The 21,660-nt window shown below is 43.2% G+C and overlaps 1 protein-coding gene across 1 annotated transcript in view; it reads left to right on the plus strand.

Annotated features, from left to right (window-relative positions):
• LOC115898987 (myomegalin-like) overlaps positions 1-14,033 on the plus strand; it is a 17,370-nt gene extending 3,337 nt beyond the window's left edge. The window contains exons 2-8 of the mRNA XM_030934923.1: positions 4,589-4,821; positions 4,941-4,981; positions 7,552-7,668; positions 8,698-8,924; positions 9,866-10,009; positions 11,094-11,232; positions 13,404-14,033. Coding sequence (XP_030790783.1) covers positions 4,589-4,821; positions 4,941-4,981; positions 7,552-7,668; positions 8,698-8,924; positions 9,866-10,009; positions 11,094-11,232; positions 13,404-13,549 — 1,047 coding nt within the window. The 3' untranslated portion in view covers positions 13,550-14,033. The remainder of the gene's footprint in view (positions 1-4,588; positions 4,822-4,940; positions 4,982-7,551; positions 7,669-8,697; positions 8,925-9,865; positions 10,010-11,093; positions 11,233-13,403) is intronic.
• The last annotated feature ends 7,627 nt before the right edge of the window (positions 14,034-21,660 follow it).

Consider the following 21,660-nt stretch of genomic DNA (forward strand, 5'->3'; position numbering starts at 1 on the left):
CAGGAGTTCAGGGCAGCCTGGGCAACATAATGAGACCCCCACTTCTTAAAGAAAAAAAATCAAGATTCAAATACAAAGAACAGACATTAGTAGTCAAAGTGTGATAAACTTCAAAAAAGCTATTTAAAAAATTAGTTATTTTGATTGACAAATCATAATTGTATACATTTATGGGGTATGATATGATTATTATATATACATACACACACATATATACACATACAAACAATATGGAATGATTAAACCAAGCTAATTACGTATTCATCAACTTGCCTACCTATCATTTTTGGTGGTGAGACTTTGGAAATTTACTCTTATTTTGAAATATACATTATTATTGGCTATAGTCACCCTGCTATGTAATACATCTCAAGACCTATTCTTTTTGTCGATACCTTCGATCAACAATTTCCCCTACTCTCCCTCCCCACTCCACCAGCCTCTAGTAACCACCATTCTACTCTCGGCTTCTATGAGTTCAACTTTATTAGATTCCATATATAGGTGAGCTTATGTGGTATGTGTCTCTGTGTGCCTGGCTTATTTCACTAAGCATAATGACCTTCAGATTCATTCATGTTGTCACAAATGACAGGACCTATCCCCTGACATTTTAAGTTTAAATAGTATTCCATTGTGTATTATCTGCCACGTTTTATCTGCCACGTTTTCTTTACCCATTTATCTACTGATGGACCTAGGTTGGTTCTTCATCTTGACTATTTTGACTAATGCTGTAATGAACATGAGAGTGCAGATATACCTTTAACATATTCATTTCAGTTCCTTTGGATACGTACCCAGAAATGGGATTACTGGATCATAAGGTAGATTCTATTTTTAGGTTTTTGAGGAAACTCCATACTGTTTTCCACACCAGCTGTACTAATTTACATACCTAGTCACAATGTGTGTGTTCCCTTTTCTCTGCATTATCTCTAACACATCATTCACCTTTCTGATAAATGCCACTCTAACAGGTGTGAGATGATATTCATTATGGTTTTAATTTGCATTTCCCTAATGATTAGTGATGCTGAGAATTTGAGAAAAGCTCATTTTTAATGCCTTAATGTTGAGCACTGGCTTAACATTGTGACAGATATGAAACAATAGGGTAAAAACAAAACAATGTCATTCAAACAGGATATCAGATTTGCACATAGGCCTTTGTGGGGCAAATGGGAACCCAGCGCACAAAAAGTTGAATTATATGGAAGCAATATCACAAGTGAGTTAGGAAGTGTGAAAAAAAAATAAGAGAGATATAATTAAAAATAGACCTAATGGATTCACACTATCACTACAAATACTGGAAGCCCTGGGGTTTCATTTGGGAGAAAGAAATATTTGCTTTCATACATGATCAAAACTAATGAAAAGGAGGCCGGGCACGGTGGCTCAAGCCTGTAATCTCAGCACTTTGGGAGGCCGAGACGGGCGGATCACGAGGTCAGGAGATCGAGACCATCCTGGCTAACACGGTGAAACCCCGTCTCTACTAAAAAATACAAAAAACGAGCCGGGCGAGGTGGCAGGCGCCTGTAGTCCCAGCTACTCGGGAGGCTGAGGCAGGAGAATGGCGTAAACCCGGGAGGCGAAGCTTGCAGTGAGCTGAGATCCGGCCACTGCACTCCAGCCTGGGCGACAGAGTAAAACTCCGTCTCAAAAAAAAAAAAAAAAAAAAACTAATGAAAAGGCTAGATCCTGAGTTACGAGTTACTTTTCAGGCATTTACATTTAAAACTTAGCCAAAGAAAGTCCACTTTGAGATGGAAATATGAAAATGCAAATTAGCCTGGGGAAAAATCAGATCCCTAGGCAATGTTTGATTTTCTCACTTTAAACTGGGAAATTAGATCAGATGTACCTTAAGGTTTTTCTGGTGTTAACATTCATTGTTCATAATTTTTTCTTTTTAAAGAAAATAGGTATATTGAAATCAATAGAACAAGACAACATCTATTCAGAAGGCATTTTAATAATGGGTAAGCTTCATTAAAGTTAGACTTTATTTTAAGCAGAGGGAATCCTTAAGACCTAGAAAAGAAAAATGCTGTGCCCGCACTCAAGACTAATGGCAAAGTGCGTTTTAGTTAAGTTACTTGGAAAGAGTTTATACAGAATGACTACATCACACAGTTTAAATGAGGGATGGGATCATAAGCTTTCAGAAGTGGTTTTATTTGGTCCCCCTTCCTTTATTTTGTCACAAATGCTGGGGGGGGCAGGGCGCATATAGAGATGGCCACCAGTCTGATTAAGCCTGCCAGCAGAGTCTTAGAGACAGACATTCCCGGGAGCCTGCCAAATCTCAGGCTCACAAAGCCCAAGTAAGACTGGGTGCCTGGGAATTGAGTGGCTTTGTCTAAGGACGTTTCTTCTTTGACCTGGGTACACAGGTCTTCACAACTCAACTGCTATGCTACTGAACACCATTGCACATGCATACTGTGAATCAACCTGCCACAAACCTGTGACCTAGATTTGAACATACTTTGTTATGGGGAATAGCAAAAGTCAGTGGCTTTGCCCAACCCCAGCAGCTCTGTCAATCGTTGATCCATATAAGCTGTTCTGGGCCCTGCTCTGTTCAATGTATTGGTGACCTGAATGGAGATATAAAGCACATAATTGGCCGGGGCAGTGGCTCACGCCTGTAATCCCAGGACTTTGGGAGGCTGAGGCGGGCGGATCATTTATAAGTGACAAGGTCAGGAGATTAAGACCATCCTGGCTAACATGGTGAAACCTCATCTCTACTAAAACACAAAAAATTAGCCGGGCGTGGTGGCAGGCGCTTGTAGTCCCAGCTACTCGGGAGGCTGAGGCAGGGAGAATGGTGTGAACCCGGGAGGCAGAGCTTGCAGTGAGCCAAGGTCGTGCCACTGCACTCCAGCCTGGGCGACAGAGAGAGACTCCATCTCAAAAAAATATATATATATATAATTAATTCTACAAATTAGCCCCAATCAGGGGCCACTACATGATTTGTGGAAATGCCCATCAATATTTGGATGACTTAGATAATTGGGGAATGATTCAGTATAGCCAGAATGAATTTATTTTTTTTTTTTTTTTTTTTTTTTTTTTTTTTTGAGGCAGAGGTCTCGCTCTGTCGCCCGGACTGGAGTGCAGTGGCCAGATCTCAGCTCACTGCAAGCTCCGCCTCCCGGGTTCCCGCCATATCTCCTGCCTCAGCCTCCCGAGTAGCTGGGACTACAGGCGCCCGCCACCTCGCCTGGCTAGTTTTTGTATTTTAGTAGAGACGGGGTTTCACCGTGTTAGCCAGGATGGACTCGATCTCCTGACCTCGTGATCCGCCCGTCTCGGCCCTCCCAAAGTGCTGGGATTACAGGCTTGAGCCACCGCGCCCGGCCCAGAATGAATTTATAAGTGACAATTACAAGTCATGATATTTATAGAGATGAAAGAAAACAACATGACTCAGCAACAGCTGTGGGGAGGGGTGGAAAATTCAGAGGTCAGAATTGACCCGAAGTTAAGTAAAAGCTCCAAATGCTGCCACTGAGAAGAAAAAGAAGCCAATGTGACATTGGGACGTATTTAGATAATATTGGACAGACAGGCAGGAGCTCCTTTTACTAAAGTAATTAGTCACATATTAAGCAGATTATCATACTCAGATTTGATTTCTACACTTTTAAGAGCATGGGAAAAGACCAAAGATAAGCCCAAAATGAACAATAACAAAGTCTAAAACTTAACAAATTCCCATTTGATGAAAAGTCATAAGATCTGCTTTAATTAAAACATTGATGAATAACTTCAAGAGTGTCCTCGAGAAATAGAAAGGTGCTGGGCAATTGTTCCTGCCTCTGTTTCTTCACATGCTGAGATTTGTAGAGAGAGTTTGTCTGGCAGCATCGGCATACGGATAATAACCAAAAAGCGAGGTCGGCTGCTTGGCAGGGTGGCTTCGCCTGCACCTCCCAGTAGCTGCAGAGTGTGATTCTTCTGCTGCCGATGGAATGGTTGGTGTTGTCTTCCCTGTAGCTCCACCTTATTCTAATTCTGTGACTATGTCTGCTGACTGTTTCCCCAGTGCCCCGAGTCCTCCCTCTCAGCTGTCCTTGGGGGAGTCAGAGTTACAGGCAGGGCCTTAGGCTTTGTGCCCTGATACCTTAAGCCATCATCTCCCGCCATCCAGGACTCAAGGGTTGCAGAGCTGATGAAGCTTCCTGACTTGTGAGAAAACTCGCAGGACTCTGTCTCCTCGGAAGAGAAGAAGCACCACATTCACACCCTCCAGTCCTGTTTCAACCTCATTTGTTTGCATTTGTTTTAATTTCTTATGTGCTTTTCTCCCTCACCATCTCTGGATTCTTCTGTTCTCCACTCCTCCTGCTCCACTCCTCCATTCCTCCTGCTCATTTGGTGTGTCCTTCCCACCCAAACCAGTCCCCAGTGCCTTTATGCCTGACTAAGGAGGTTCTGGGTAGGGAGTTCATTTTAGATCTGCTTTTTTTGTTTGTTTTGTTCTCATTGAGAACTGCCTTTGCAATCTCATGTTTCTCTTGGGTATTCTTTAATGGCCTAACTTCTTCAAACCACGATTTTCTTTTAGCTCATCAAGGTGGCTTTGGAGAAAAGTCTGGCAACTGTGGAGACCCAGAACCCATCTTTTTCCCCTCCTTCTCTGACGGGAGGGGACAGTAACAGGTGTTTTCAGGAAGAAATACTCCACCTGAGGGCTGAGATCCACCAGCACTTAGAAGAGAAGAGGAAAGCTGAGGAGGAACTGAAGGAGCTAAAGGCTCTAATTGAGGAAGCAGGATTCTCCTCAGTGTCCCACATCAGGTAGGACGTTCTTCCCAGAGAAGGGGAGCTTGCGGGTCGAGAGGCACCACAGCCAAGGCCTCACCTTGCTGCAGCCAAGGCATCCATGCTGACAAGGGGCTACTTGGTCCATATCCCAGGCAGAAATGCATTAATATTTCTACAAAGTCTTTAGATAAAAGTAAGTAATATGGCTAATGGTAATCACTTTCTGTTATTCAAATAATCCTGGTCTTAATTCAGTATAACAATGCCCACTATTATTGTGCATCTGCCAATTATAACATATGACAGTCATGGTGGAAACCTCCTTGTACATGACCAGTATTGCTCTTTTTAATTGACTGAAACATGTAAGGAATCCCTGCTACCTAGTATGTTTTCACTGCTGTATAGAGAACCAGAACAGTCCACGGAGGAGGATTTTTTTTTTTTTTTTTTTGAGGTGGAGTCTCACTCTGTCGCCCAGGCTGGAGTGCAGTGGCGAGATCTTGGCTCACTGCAAGCTCCGCCTCTCGGGTTCGTGCCATTCTCTTGCCTCAGCCTCCCGAGTAGCTGGGACTACAGGCGCCCAGCGCTATGCCGGGCTAATTTTTCTTTTTTTTTTTCTTTTTCTTTTTTTTTTTTTTTTTTTTTGTATTTTACTAGAGACGGGGCTTCACCATGTTAGCCAGAATGGTCTCAATCTCCTGACCTCGTGATCCCCCTGCCTTGGCCTCCCAAAGTGCTGGGATTACAGGTGTGAGCCACCGCTCCCTGCCGAGGGTTTCTGTAGAGGCCCCTCCCTCTCCTCTCAGCTCTCGTTCATAAGTCCTTGAATCATAGAATATCAATTTTAATCATCTCTGCTGCTTTAGTAATTTTATAAAAATAGCAGATAGCTGATTCACCGGTTAGACTGGCCACTTTGTCTTTGATGGCTTTTTGACAAAAGATACTTGGAGAACATGCTGATACTGTAGGGCTGATCCATTTATTCATTCACTCCCAGGACTACAATCATCACTGCCTGTTTGGAGTACAGCTGTCCAACTTCTAAATCATGCCCTGTTGTTTCCCTGCATCTTACCTGCCACTTAATCTTCCCCGAATAATGTTAGCACTTTGAAAAGGACCTAGGCATCTAGCCTCATGTCCTTGTTTCATAGCTGAGGAAACTCAGGCCTAGAAAGTTTCAAGTGACTTGCTCAAGGTTGCATAATAGTCTGTGGCTCCCAATTTCTAACATCTAAACCTTGTTTCTATACTATACACTTTGTCAAACAATTTTTTAAAAATTCTTGTGGATGTTCTAAGTGCTGATTCTTTTGCTCTGAATTATTATAATAACTTTTTCCTTAAGTTCTACTTAAAGCATATTATTTTACTTAAATTTTTGTATGTGTAAACTTCATTGAGTTGTCATAGGTAAGAACAGTACATCTCTTTTGATTCTATTGTTGAACCTACAATCAAACCATCTGTAGATATCCCTGTGGATTATTTTCCTTTGTTACTAACCTGAAACTCTGATTTGTTCAACCCTCCACCCAACCTACAAAATCACTGATACTGTAGAAGGTAGAATCTAATGCGTTGTTGTCCTTTCAAGGTTTTGTTGAGTTTTTCTTTTATTTGTTTGTATGTAGAAACATCAGGGTTTTTTTAAAACATGAAGTTAGAACATAATATTAAATATCCTTTTCCATATATACATGTGCCCTCTTTATCCCCCTTCACATCCCAGTTTTGGTAAAATGCCTATCCCCTTTTTCTTTATTGAGAAACTGTCTCATAGATTGTCTTTCTGTATCCTGTGTCCTATTTTCCTCCCAGAAACACACCAGAGAAGCTCTGCTCTAGGTTCCAAGACTCCTGGATTCTGAGAAATTCAATCTAGGTGCATAGCCCACTGCTGATCCTTCCAGTTGTGAACTACCCATTTCCTGTGCATCCTCTAGCTCAGGGGTTCTCAGTTTAGCATGCTTAAGAATCACCTGTGGGCTGGGCATGGTGGCTCACGCCTGTAATCCCAACACTTTGGGAGGCCAAGGCAGGCGGATCACCTGAGGTCAGGAGTTCAAGACCAGCCTGGCCAGCATGGTGAAAGCCCGTCTCTACTAAAACTACAAAAATTAGCTGAGCGTGGTGGTGTGTGCCTGTAGTGTGTGCCAGGTACCCGGGAGGCTGAGGCAGCAGAATTGCTTGAACCCAGGAGATGGAGGTTGCAGTGAGCCGAGATCTCACCACTGCATTCGAGCCTGGCAACAGAGTAAGACTCTGTCTCAAAAAAAAAAAAAAAAAAAAAAAAAAAAAAAAAAAAAAAAAATCACCTCTGGACCTTAAGTAAAATGTGGATTCATAGGCCTTAGCTCTACAGCTTTTTTAACCTCCACCTTATGGGATTCTGCTGTTGGTATTTCTCAGGTCTGCAGCTAGTACAGCAGGGACTGAATGACTTCCCTGTTAGACCCTGAGCTAGCCATACCGTATATGCAATTTCATTTAAGCATCTGCTAACTCCACTAGGTAAGTGTTATCATCTTTACTTTATATAAAAGGAAACTGAGGCTCAAAGAAGTTAAGTGAATAGACTTGTTACAGCCATGTTTGCTTTCACTCAACCCTAGTGTGAGTTTGCTATTGTGGAAAGAATTTATCTGGAATGTCTTGGTGAAAATTAGACCTCAGTGGGGACGGCTAGGTGTGCATGTGCTTCACGTGCAGGGGGTTCCAGGGCTCCTGAAAACTGTGGTTGCCTTTACCCCCTAGATTCAGCTGTGTCCCCTCCAGTCTGGGATGTTGTGATGAATTCCCCAGCTCTGGTCCTCCCCAGCTCTGCTTCCTCTACTCCTGGCTCAGAAACGGCCATAATCCACAGAACAAATGGTAAATAAGGCAACTAAAGGGCCCAGGGACTGATGATGGAAAGTGATTAATGCAAGCAACCTTTTGTTCTCTCTAAACATATTATCTGTATTTAGAGAGTTTTCTCTGCATGCCCCAAGGGCTTTAACCCTACTCACTGCACCTTCTGTGACTGCCTTTCTTTTTTTTTTTTTTTTTCTTTATTATACTTTAAGTTCTAAGGTACATGTGCACAACGTGCAGGTTTGTTACATATGTATACTTGTGCCATGTTGGTGTGCTGCACCCATCAACTTGTCATTTACATTAGGTATAACTCCCAGTGCCATCCCTCCACCCGCTCCCCTCCCCATAATAGTCCCTGGTGTGTAATGTTCCCCTTCCAGAGTCCAAGTGATCTCATTGTTCAGTTCCCACCTATGAGTGAGAACATGTGGCGTTTGGTTTTCTGTTCTTGCGATAGTTTGCTGAGAATGATGGTTTCCATCTGCATCCATGTCCCTACAAAGGACACGAACTCATCCTTTTTTATGGCTGCATAGTATTCCATGGTGTATATGTGCCACATTTTCTTAATCCAGTATGTCAGTGATGGACTTTTGGGTTGGTTCCAAGTCTTTGCTATTGTGAATAGCGTGTGGCTGCCTTTCTTGACATTGTTCATCCTCCTGTAGTTTTCCTACTGCTGTTTTTGCTTCATGGCACCATAATCTCTCCATTCTTGAAAATGTTCTCTGTATCCAGCTTGATTTCCTTGTCTGTGTCTTCTCTACCCAGAAACTTATTATTTATTATGATTTGTCCTATTGCATTTGCCAATAAGGAAAAAATTGTCCCCTGGCAAATTTATCATTAAGAGATCATGTAAGAAAGATTATAAAAATACAGAAGCCAGAAGATCTCTATGGACTTTGCCCCACCCTTGTACATTCCAAGGCTTCCTTTCTTGTTCCCAGCCTCTTCCTTTTCTTGTCCCCTACCTGAGTTGGAGTAAACTGACGATATCATTATGAATAACGGAAGATTCTGTCGTGTTATTTTCTTTTCCAGGCTTGGGTTTGGATACTTCTCCAGTAATGAAGACCCCTCCTAAGCTGGAGGGTGATGCTACTGATGGCTCCTTTGCCAACAAGCATGGCTGCCATGTCATTGGCCACATTGATGACTACAGTGCCCTGAGAGAGCAGATTGCGGAGGGCAGGCTGCTGGTCAAAAAGATAGTGTCTCTTGTGAGGTCAGCGTGCAACTTCCCTGGCCTTGAAGCCCAAGGCACAGAGGTAATCACACCTGTAGCTTTAGGTGCACTCTTTCTTTGTGCCCTTTCTTCCTTTGATGTTAACTCCTTCTCCCACCATTTTTGTTTTTGTTTTTGTTTTTTCATGCTTTTGCATCTCTCAACAGCTGAGGCTTCCTCTTCCAGGTACAGCAGCCAGGCCCTGTCTTCTCTATCTCCTATTTTCACTGTGAGTTCCACTCTGTTCCAGATGTAGCTGACTGGATATTTCCCCTCAGCCCCACAGAAACACATGGCATTGCCTAGCAGCCTTTGGTAGCTTATTATCTACCACACTCATGCAGGCACATGACCATCTGTGGGCAGAGTTGACACAATGGGGTGGACAGAAACTGAAGGATTTGCAGGTGTATGGCCCCCACATGTGGAAGGGGCGAGAAGCCTGGCAGCCATGGCATTTCCTTGTGCAGACTGCAGAGGGGGAGGGAAGGCAGTCAGCAAAGCTTCTGAGAGCGCCTTGCCAGTGAGAGAGACCAGGCACCAGTGGCTGTGCTGTCTGAGCTGCTGGAGACCCATGAATGCGTAGGGACAGCCCTGCCTCCACAGAACCCCACATAGAGGGCAAGACACACACCCAAGTAGATCAGCACAGTAAGGGGCTACAGGCACAGCATGAGAAGTCATCCTCTGTGCTGTGAGGCTGCCAATGCAAACGTGGTCATTTATCTCAGGCAAGGAAGGTAACAGGTTCATAGAGGACACAGCAAGGGGGGTGAGTTTTGAAAGCCTTGTGGGTTCTGCAGGTGGAGGGAGGCATACCTGGTAAAGGGAGCAGCACCTTAGTTCTGAGAACTGCAAATGGTTGTGCGAGGGCTTCACAGTTCAAGCAGGCCCATGTTCTGTGCCTCACTCACAAAGGAAGCTGGAGCCCATGCAGGGGGAAGAAAGTAATCTCTGCGCTCCTGTGATGTTACCTTTCCCCAGGTGCTAGGCAGCAAAGGCATTCGTGAGCTTCGGAGCAGCACCAGTGCCCTGCACCATGCCCTGGAGGAGTCGGCTTCCCTCCTCACCGTGTTCTGGAGTGCGGCCCTGCCAAGTACCCACATCCCTGTGCTGCCTGGCAAAGTGGTAATATGCCAGTGTCCTTTCTTGGTTCAAACCCAGTTCTCCTGCCCTCCAATACTGTTCTGTCTCCTCAATGTCACAGCTTTTCCAGAAAATCAGGAGCCACATAGTGAGTTGGTATAGACAGGACCTTAGAGGAGTGTCCCTGGAGGGACATCTCTGACCCATGGTGGCTGCTTTCATTGCAGCTCTAAATACATCCCATTCCCCACCAGCCCCCTGGTCCCTAGATAAAAAATCAAAGAAGAAAAGGAAGGGGTGTGGAGAAGGCAGAGGCATCATAACCCTGGCAATCCATAAATGTTCAGTTTCTTTACCTCTCTGAAATTTGGCTGAGCTGAAATTCAGTTAAAGCTTCAGCACCCATCTCCCACCCCTCAGATCCCATGGTCACATGATCACAGAATGCCCCCATGAGACTGAGCCTTTTTAGCCACTGCCTGGAATCCCAGCATATCACTTCAGCTGGCATCTCTGGACCAGGCCTGGGGAAAGTCAGCCACCCCTCAGGATCTGCTCAGAGCTCAGGCTAACTCTGACTGGCAGACCTTTGTGTAGGCAGGTTTCAGGATCCCCTCCCCAGGGATTCTAGCTCCAGATCAATGTCACCAATACCTTTTGGATCCAACTATGCTAATTCCAGGGAGAGGGTGTTTTGCCATTTTCATGTTGGCACAAATATTTACAAACTTGCAAACTTTCCTGAGTCCAGATCTCTCTCCCCAACATAACATTTCTGAACTTTCAATCTTTGTGAAGGGAGAGTGACAGAACTGATATCAGGACTAAAGCAAGGTCCTCTTCAGAGTTGGGAGTTTTATTCCAGCCTGAAGCGAGATTCTCTTAAGCTACAGGTATGTGGGCCTGTGCTAGTCTACATGGGGAATTCCAGAGTGTCAATATTCCTACCTAATGGCCTCATCCTAAACTGTCCTCAGCTGGAGGTATCTGAGGCTGTGAAGGAGGAAATCCAGTTCAGGAGAGTGGAGAAGATTGTAGAATCCTTCTTTGAATTGGAAAGAACCACAAAGCACAGGGTGCTTCAGGCCTTCTGCCTGTTCAGTAAGAGTCTGTTCCTGTTATCCAGGGAGAATCAACAGAAAGGGAACTTTTGGAACTGAGAACCAAAGTATCCAAACAGGGGCGGCTCCTTCAGAGCACAGCTGAGCGTCTGAAGACCGCGAACCAGCAGAAGGAGAGCATGGAGCAGTTCATCGTCAGCCAGCGTAGGTTCCCTGAGAGGGAATGGGGGAAGAAACGGGCAGTCTTCCCAATGCCCCACTTGTGCTGCAGAGGAGCAGTGACCGGGGGGCTTGGAGATGTTGGGAATGGTTACTGATTTGATGTCCCCAACCCCCTGTGCCACGAGCAATTGTGGATGCAGAGGGAGGGGAAGACAGACTTAGAGGTAAGGAAACTACTGCACCAGTCAGAGGCACCAAGCCTGTCTCCAACCCATCACCATCCATTAGCAGATCTTATAGGTGACCCTTGGCCTGCTTTGGCCTTCCAGGAGAAGATTTTGGGTCCACTTGCAACATCACAGGTCCTCAGTGAGTGTCCTGCTAGTTTCTGTTCCCATCACCCTCCCACCCCGTCAGCTCCTGCCCCTGTATCTTGGTTCACTCTCACATTGTCATCATCTCTCCTTTTTACTCCAATTTTTCTTCTTTGATGCAGAGTCAGGAGACTGGAGAAATGCAATTCAGCTGACTCTTGAAGTCATTAGACATTCAGGAGTCTGCCTCGGAATGAGCTTTTGGTAGAGGGATCTTGAGGCCAGTTATGTGTTCTATTCTTCATGAAAAAGTAAAAGCAATTTGCAACCTAGTAAACTGATTTCACTGCACACTCCTGGGTTAAGAACAGCAATTTGGTTTCGATATATCTTTAAGTAATATGACAAAAGAGATCTGTTGGATCTCATTGGTCTAAAAGAGAATTTATTAGTAAATAACAACTGAACCTTCAGGGGAAAAATGTTACAAATATAACAGACATTATCTATGTTTACTTAAAACACTAAGTGTTCGCTGGCCGTGGTGGCTCACGCCTGTAATCCCAGCACTTTGGGAGGCCCAGGCGGGCGGATCATGAGGTCAGGAGATCGAGACCATCCTGGCTAACATGGTGAAACCCTGTCTCTACTAAAAATACAAAAAATTAGCTGGGCGAGGTGGCGGGTGCCTGTAGTCCCAGCTACTCGGAGGCTGAGGCAGGAGAATGGCGTGAACCTGGGAGGCAGAGCTTGCAGTGAGCTGCAATCCGGTCACTGCACTCCAGCCTGGGCAACAAAATGAGACTCCGTCCCAAAAAAAAAAAAAAAAAATACTAAGTGTTAATCATTCCCTAGGAAGCGCTTTGAAGAAAAACTTGAGGTATATGAAATGGTTTAAAAATCAGAAACTAAACCTTTTAACGTGGACTTCAGAGCTTTGCCATAAGCAATTGAGCATATTCCTAGAAATGTTTCTAAACTGTAACCTGAGAGAATGTTGATCTCCACAGTGTGAAAATGGCTTGGGCCAGTTTAACTTGCTCTTTGTTTTTTTTTTTTTTTTTTTTTTTTCCCACTAATTCCCTTTTGTTTTTCTCTGATAATTCTTCTCTTTCCTGAGCCTCTTTAGAGCAACATTTACAGGATTGCCTCTGTAAAGCCTTATTCCTGTCCCAGAAAAGGTAACCCAAAAAGTCTCTAGTATCCACTAAAAGGTAACCCAAAAGTCTCTAGTATCCACTGGCCTTCTCCAGTGTGGAAGCTTTCCCCTCCACCTCCCATAGATCACTGGAAAGGACCCGAGGCCTCGGTTCTAATCCCTGGCTTATCACTAACTGGCGTGTGGCTTCGGCTTGTCCCTTAGTCTCTGTGAGACTGCTGCACCCTCATCTGTCAAAGATGGATCTGGACTTAGTTGAGCTTTGAGGTCCTTGTGGACTTGGCCCCTCCACACACTCATTATGGCGACTGGACAGAAACTTAACAGAGGACTTCCCCGCAAAATGTCCTCTTCTTCCTACAATAGGCTGTTTCTATATGTGCATGTTTCATGCTAAGCACTTCTTTCTTGGATGGAGATGGCAAAGGCCTCTTTCTGCTGAGACAAAGTGATTTGGAGAGTCACCTGGCCCCTAAAGAGGCAGCGGTAGGATCCAGCCACCCAGTGTGCGGTGAATTGGAGCAGGAATCTCAGCACACAGGGAGGTGGGGACGCTCCCCATAACCTCAGGCACCTGTTGCTCCTCCAGACTGCAGCGCATGCTCTTAGCTCATCCTCTTAACTGGCTCTCACCATGCTCCTGATTTTGGTCACCCCGTAGCTCTCACTCCAGCTTCAGGTAGCCATCAGTAGGGCCTGGCAATATACGCTGATTTGGATTGTTTTATTTTTGTCTGCAGGTGAAATCCCTAAGGGCTCTGTTGTGTACTCCAGTCTTGTGACCCTTGCCTTCCAGGCACCATGCAAGAAGCGCAGCCACCAGAAGTCCTTAAAACAGCAGGAAAGGTGGGCCTGTCCCCCTTTTGTGCAGCTACCTATTTGCTGAGGAGCATCTGGGCCTCGTTCCTCCAAGTCCACCGGAGGGTCCAGAAGAGGGAGTCAGAGATGTATCCTGGTGGAGCTGGGAGAAAGCCAGAAAGCCTTTCTGAGAGCTATGGAATACCGTTAGCCAAGGTCCACTTGGCCCAGCACTAAGCAGAAGATGCGTAGTTTGCATAGAAGGTTTCATGGTACTGCTTCTCAACAGCCCCGCAGCTTGGGAACTAGCAACAGCACATTTCTTGCCTCATCAGCTGTCCTGAGACGGAAAACTCAGTGGATATAGGACCCTGATTCCGATGAATGGGGCACGTGGTCCCAATGCTGGAGCTCCTCTGGCAGGTTCTAAAAGCACACTACTGAGCAGCGGTGCCCTGCCGGACACTGCTGGTGGGGCTCAGTGAGCACTACTCAGATCCACACCTGACCCTGCTGGGTTGAGTCAGGCTGGGCTTTGGTCTGCACTGTAGCACCTGTGTTCTTTGAGTTCACATCATCAATGTGGTGACTTCCCAGATACCATCTCAGGCTTAACCTAGCACATCCGATTTCTTTTCTTCTATGGTATCCAAATTGGACTGACCTCACTTCAAATATGCTGTCCCATTTTGTCATCCTGTCTTACTTTGGGGAAATTGGGGACTGATGGCCAGACCAATTCTGTTGAAATTCTTGCATAGAGCAAACCTGTGCTCATTTTTAAGTGGCATGGGAGAGGCCCCCAGCCATAGCAAAGCCTAGTCTGTGTCTTCACAGTGCTGGTAGAATGTGTTGTGTGTATAAATGTATGATATAGATTTATATATGTTGCTATCGCCATATATTGAAGGCCAACATAACCGGTGGACAGGGTGGGTGACAGAAAATGAAAGTCTTTTTGGTGATTATTAAAGCAAAATGTGTACAAAGAAATAAATAGTTTTTCTTTCGCTGCTTTGTTTCCCATTTCTGCCCCAATCCCTTGACAGTATAAAGAACTGGAAAGGGAAAATGGGAAAGACAAACTGTGTTGAAGAAGTGCACAGTCTAACGCCTGAACTCTAACTTTAAAAGATTAAGATTTTCCTTCTTTGTCATTTTGTAAGAATCCCCAGTCTGAAAATATGAAAGAATGCTTCTTAAACTCAGTGTGCCTTAGAAGCAGCTGTGGAGATTACACGAGCTACCTGCTGGTCTCCAATCCCAGGAGATTTAGTTGGTGTGAGCCCTAGAATCTGCATTTTTTATATAAGCACCCCAGGTGATTCCATTACATGTGGGCTGCAGATCACAGTTTAAAAAAACAGTGTTCTATAACACTGAATCAAAACTAAAACTAAGTTTAAGAACCTTGAATCAAAAAGCATGTCATTCCATAAACATGGATATAAAAATTTTAAAATATTCCTTGGGAAACGTTCTTAGCTACATGCTTTTGATCCCCAAGATTAAAATAAAGCTATCACGTCACAATTATTTACTAGACACATTTAAAAAACAAATAGGTAGAAGGTGGAGTAAGATGGTAGAATAGAATTCTCCAGCAATGGTCTCCCTGAAGGAACATCAAATGGAACAACTGTCTATGCAAGAAAACACTTTCACAAGAGCTAACCAAGTGAGAGATCACAGCACCTGCTTTTAACATGATAACAAGGAAAGATGATTGAAGAAGGGAGGAAGGACAGTCTTGCATTGCCTATGACACCTCTCCCCCAACCACAGGAAAGCATCTCCGAGAGAGAATCGAATGGGTTGGGGACAAGGGGGAAAGTGTGGGACTTTATATTGAAACTTAGTACCAGTCTTGCCATAGTGACACACGGCACTGGACAGAACCCCATGGCACTTGATTCCCGGCTGGCGCCCACAAAAGAAGCATTTAGACCCACCCTGGGCCACAAGGGAATCAGCTGCCCCAGCAGGAAGAACCCACCAAAAATTCTGGCCAGCCTTATCACTGAAAATTTCTTAGGCTTCAAATAAATTTCAGTGGCAGGCAGGCTGTAGTCACCGCAGTCCTTGGGCAAGCCCTGATGCTGCATAGGTCTGGAAGACCCGGGACTTGAGGTGTGAGCCAGTATGACGGCAGCAGCTGCAGCAGCTCTGGGAATGCCTGTATCACCCCTCCCCACACTCCAGGCAGTGCAGCCTGAAGAGAGATTCCTTTTGCTTGGGAGAAAGAAAGGGAAGTAAGCTAGGGGCTTTACCTGGGAATGCAGGGAATAATCCACAATCTCCCCCAAGTCTACAGGGCTGGGGACCTAGGAATCTGTAAGAATTGCAGTGTACCTGGGCCTAGGGTGCCCTGTAGTACAAACATGGCTGCAGTGATCACTGGCTTAGGGAACTCATCAGCCCACTTTGAATTCTTAGAAGGTCCTCTGAAGGGCAGGTACAAACAAGACCTGACTGCAAAGGCTGGAATAAATACCTTATCCTTCAATGCCGAGATATTGACAAACATTGACAGTATCAATAACATTGAAGTCAACATGACCTCAACAAATGGACCAAGTAAGGCACCCAGTGACCAACCCTGGAGAGATGGAGATGTGTAACCTCTCAGGGAATTCAGAATAACTATTTTTGAGAAAGCTAAGTGAACTTCAAGAAAACACCGAGAAACAATTCAGAAATATATCAGAAATTTAACAAGGATACTGAAGTAATAAAAAAAAATCAAAGAGATCCTGGAGCTGGAAAATGCATTAGTGGGTCTCAGTAGAACTGATCAAGCAGAAGAAAGAATTAGTGAGCATGAAAACAAGCTATTTGAAAATACAGTCAGAGGAGAAAAAAGAATGAGAAAGAACACAGAACGTTTAAGAGACCTAGAGGAGGGCCTCAAAAGGGAAAATCAAAGATTCATTGGCCTTAAAGAGGGAGTTGAGAAGGTGCAAAGAGTAGAACGCTTATTCAAAGAAATAATCTTTTTTTAAAAATACTTTAAGCTCTACGGTATATGTGCACAACGTGCAGGTTTGTTACATAGGTATACATGTGCCACATTGGCTTGCTGCACCCATCAACTCATCATTTACATTAGGTATTTCTCTTAACACTATCTCTCCCCCAGCCCCCCACCCCACAACAGGCCCTGGTGTGTGATGTTCCCCTCCCTGTGTCCATGTGTCAACTCCCACTTAAGAGTGAGAACATGTAGAGTTTGGTTTTCTGTCCTTGTGATCTTTTTCTGAGAATGATGGTTTCCAGCTTCATCCATGACCCTGAAAAGACATGAACTCATCCTTTTTTATGGCTGCATAGTAGTCCTTGGTGTATATGTGCCGCATTTTCTTTATCTAGTCTATTATTGATGGACATTTGGGTTGGTTCCAAGTCTTTACTATTGTGAATAGTGCTTGCAATAAACATAGATGTGTATGTGTCTTTATAGCAGCATGATTTATAATCCTTTGGGTATATACCCAGTAATGGGATTGCTGGGTCAAATGGTGTTTCTAGTTCTAGATCCGTGAGGAATTGCCACACTGTCTTCCACAACGGTTGAACTAATTTATACTCCCACCAACAGTGTAAAAGCGTTCCTATTTCTCCACATCCTCTCCAGCATCTGTTGTTTCCTGACTTTTTAGTGATCGTCATTCTAACTGGCATGAATGGTATCTCATTGTTTTGATATGGTTTTGATTTGCATTTCTCTGAAGTCAGGTAGCATGATGCCTCCAGCTTTGTTCTTTTTGCTTAGGATTGTCTTGGCAATGTGGGCTCTTTTTTGGTTCCATATGAACTTTGAAGTAGTTTTTTCCAATTCTGTGAAGGAAGTCACTGGTAGCTTGATAGGGATAGCATTGAATCTATAAATTACCATGTGAATGGTTTTGATTTGCATTTCTCTGATGACCAGTGATGATGAGCATTTTTTCATATGTCTCTTGGCTTTGTAAATGTCTTCTTTTGAGAAGTGTCTGTTTATATCCTTCGCCCAATTTTTCATGGGGTTGTTTGTTTTTTTCTTGTAAATTCGTTTGATTCTGGATATTAGCCCTTTGTCAGATGGATAGATTGCAAAAATTTTCTCCCATTCCATAGGTTCCTTGTTCACTCTGATGATAGTTTCTTTTGCTGTGCAGAAGCTCTTGAGTTTATTAGATCCCATTTGTCAATTGTGGCTTTTGTTGCCATTGCTTTTGGTGTTTTAATCATGAAGTCTTTGCCCATGCCTATGTCCTGAATGGTATTGCCTGGGTTTTCTTCTTGGGTTTTTATGGTGTTACTTCTTACATTTAAGTCTTTAATCCATCTTGAGTTAATTTTTGTGTGAGGTGTAAGGAATGGATCCAGTTTCAGCTTTCTACATATGGCTAGCTAGTTTTCCCAGCACCATTTATTAAATAGGGAATCCTTTCCCCATTGCTTGTTTTTGTCAGGTTTGTCAAATATCAGATGGTTGCAGATGTGTGGTGTTATTTCTGAGGACTCTGTTCTGTTCCATTGGTCTATATCTCTGTTTTGGTACCAGTACCATGCTGTTTTGGTTACTGTAACCTTGTAGTATAGTTTGAAGTCAGGCAGCGTGATGCCTCCAGCTTTGTTCTTTTGGCTTAGGATTGTCTTGGTAATGTGGGCTCTTTTTTGGTTCCATATGAACTTTAAAGTAGTTTTTTGCCAATTCTGTGAAAAAAGTCACTGGTAGCTTGATGGGGATAGCATTGAATCTATAAATCACCTTGGGCAGTATGGCCATTTTCATGATATTGATTTTTCTTATCCATGAGCATGGAATGTTCTTCCATTTGTTTATGTCCTCTTTTATTTTGTTGAGCAGTGGTTTGTAGTTCTCCTTGAAGAGGTCCTTCACATCCCTTGTAAGTTGGATTCCTAGATATTTTATTCTCTTTTAGTAATTGTGAATGGGAGTTCACTCATGATTGGCTCTCTTTTTATCTGTTATTGGTGTATAGGAATGCTTGTAATTTTTGCACATTGATTTTGTATCCTGAGATTTTGCTGAAGTTGCTTATCAGCCTAAGGAGATTTTGGGCTGAGACGATGGGGTTTTCTAAATATACAATCATGTCATCTGCAAACAGAGACTATTTGACTTCCTCTTTTCTTAATTGAATACCCTTTATTTCTTTCTCCTGCCTGATTGCCCTGGCCAGAACTTCCAGCACTATGTTGAATAGGAGTGGTGAGAGAGGGCATCCCTGTCTTGTGCCAGTTTTCAAAGGGAATGCTTCCAGTTTTTGCCCATTCAGTATGACATTGGCTATAAGTTTGTCATAAATAGCTCTTATTATTTTCAGATATGTTCAATCAATACCTAGTTTATTGACAGCTTTCAGCATGAAAGGCTGTTGAATTTTGTCAAAAGCCTTTTCTGCATCTATAGAGATAATCATGTGGTTTTTGTCATTGGTTCTGTTTATGTGATGGATTACATTTATTGATTTGATTATGTTGAACGAGCCTTGCATCCCAGGGATGAAGCTGACTTCATCATGGTGGGTAAGCTTTTTGATGTGCTGCTGGATTCCGTTTGCCAGTATTTTATTGAGGATTTTCACATATATGTTCATTAGGGATATTGGCCTAAATTTATCTTTTTTCGTTTTGTCTCTGCCAGGCTTTGGTATCAGGATGATGCTGGCCTCATAAAATGAGTTAGGGAGGATTCCCTCTTTTTCTGTTAATTGGAATAGTTTCAGAAGGAATGGTACCAGCTCCTCTTTGTACCTCTGGTAGAATTCGGCTGTGAATCTGTCTGGTCCTGGAATTTTCTTGGTTGGTAGGCTATTAATTATTGCCTCAACTTCAGAACCTGTTTTTGGTCTATTCTGGGATTTGAATTGTTCCTTATTTAGTCTTGGGAGGCTATATGTATCCAGGAATTTATCCATTTCTTCTAGATTTTTTAGTTTATTTGCATAGTGATGTTTATAGTATTCTCTGATGGTAGTTTGTATTTCTGTGGGAGTAGAGGTGATATCCCCTTTATAATTTTTTATTGTGTCTATTTGATTCTTCTCTGTTTTCTTCTTTGTGAATCTTGCTAATGGTCTATTTTGTTGATCTTTTCAAAAAACCAGCTCCTGGATTCATTGATTTTTTGAAGGGTTTTTTGTGTCTCTATCTCCTTCAGTTCTGCTCAGATCTTAGTTATTTCTTGTCTTCTTTTAGCATTTGAATTTGTTTGTTCTTGCTTCTCTAGTTCTTTTAATTGTGATGTTAGGGTGGCTACTTTAGATCTTTCCTGCTTTCTCTTGTGGGCATTTAGTGCTATAAATTTCCCTCTACACACTGCTTTAAATGTGTCCCAGAGATTCTGGCATGTAGTGTCTTTGTTCTCATTGGTCCCAAAGAACATCTTTATTTCTGCCTTCATTTCACTATTTACCCAGTAGTAATTCAGGAGCAGGTTGTTCAGTTTCCATGTAGTTGTGCGGTTTTCAGTGAGTTTCTTAATCCTGAGTTCTAATTTGATTGCACTGTGGTCTAAGAGACAGTTTGTTGTGATTTCTGTTCTTTTACATTTTCTGAGGAGTGCTTTACTTCCAACTATGTGGTCAGTTTTGGAATAAGTGCAGTGTGGTGCTGAGAAGAATATATATTCCGTTGCTTTGGGGTGGAGAGTTCTGTAGATGTCTATTAGGTCTGCTTGTGCAGAGCTGAGTTCAATTCCTGGATATCCTTTTTAACATTCTGTCCCGTTGGTCTGTCTAATGTTGACAGTGGGGTGTTAAAGTCTCCCATTATTATTGTGTAGGAGTCTAAGTCTCTTTTTAGGTCTCTCAGGACTTGCTTTATGAATCTGGGTACTCCTGTTTTGGGTGCATATATATTTAGGATAGTTAGCTCTTCTTGTTGAATTGATCCCTTTACCATTATGTAATGGCCTTCTTTGTCTCTTTTGATCTTTGTTGGTTTAAAGTCTATTTTATCAGAGACTAGGATTGCAACCCCTGCCCTTTTTTGTTTTCCATTTGCTTGTTAGATCTTCCTCCATCCCTTTATTTTGAGCCTATGTGTGTCTCTGCATGTGAGATGGGTCTCCTGAATACAGCACACCAATGGGTCTTGACTCTATCCAATTTGCCAGTCTGTGTCTTTTAATTGGGGCATTTAGCCCATTTACATTTAAGGTTAATATTGTTATGTGTGAATTTGATCCCGTCATTATGATACTAACTGGTTATTTTGCCCATTAATTGATGCAGTTTCTTCATAGTGTAGATGGTCTTTACAATTTGACATGTTTTTGTAGTGGCTGGTACTGATTGTTCCTTTCCATTTTTAGTGCTTTCTTCAGGTAAGGCAAGCCTGGTGGTGCCAAAATCTCTCAGCATTTGCTTGTCTGTAAAGGATTTTATTTCTCCTTCACTTATGAAGCATCATTTGGCTGGATATGAAATTCTGGGTTGAAAATTCTTTTCTTTAAGAATGTTGAATATTGGCCTCACTCTCTTCTGGTTTATAGGGTTTCTGCCAAGAGATCTACTGTTAGTCTGATGGGCTTCCCTTTGTGGGTATCCTGACCTTTCTCTCTGGCTGTGCTTAACATTTTTTCCTTCATTTCTACCCTGGTGAATCTGACAATTGTTGTGTCTTGGGGTTGCTCTTCTCAATGAGTATGTTTGTGGTGTTCTCTGTATCTCCTAAATTTGAGTGTTAGCCTGCCTTGCTAGGTTGGGGAAGTTCTCCTGGATAATATCCTGAAGAGTGTTTTCCAGCTTGGTTTCATTCTCCCCATCACTTTCATGTACACCAATCAGACGTAGATTTGGTCTTTTCACATAGTCCCATATTTCTTGGAGGCTTTGTTCATTTCGTTTTACTCTTTTTTCTCTAATCTCGTCTTCTTGCTTTATTTCATTAATTCGATCTTCAATCACTGATATCCTTTATTCCACTTGATCGAATCGGCTATTGAAGCTTGTGTATGCTTCACGAGGTTCTCGTACTGTGGTTTTCAGCTCCTTCAGGTCATTTAAGCTCTTCTCTACACTGTTTATTCTAGTTAGCCATTCATCTCTTCTTTTTTCAAGGTTTTCAGCTTCCTTGTAATGAGTTAGAACATGCTCCTTCAGTCTGGAGAAGTTTGTTATTACCGACCTTCTGAAGTCTACTTCCGTCACCTCGTCAAACTCATTCTCCATCCAGTTTTGTTCCCTT

This window comes from Rhinopithecus roxellana, chromosome 8 (assembly GCF_007565055.1).
Source record: "Rhinopithecus roxellana isolate Shanxi Qingling chromosome 8, ASM756505v1, whole genome shotgun sequence".
Classification (NCBI taxonomy): domain Eukaryota; kingdom Metazoa; phylum Chordata; class Mammalia; order Primates; family Cercopithecidae; genus Rhinopithecus; species Rhinopithecus roxellana.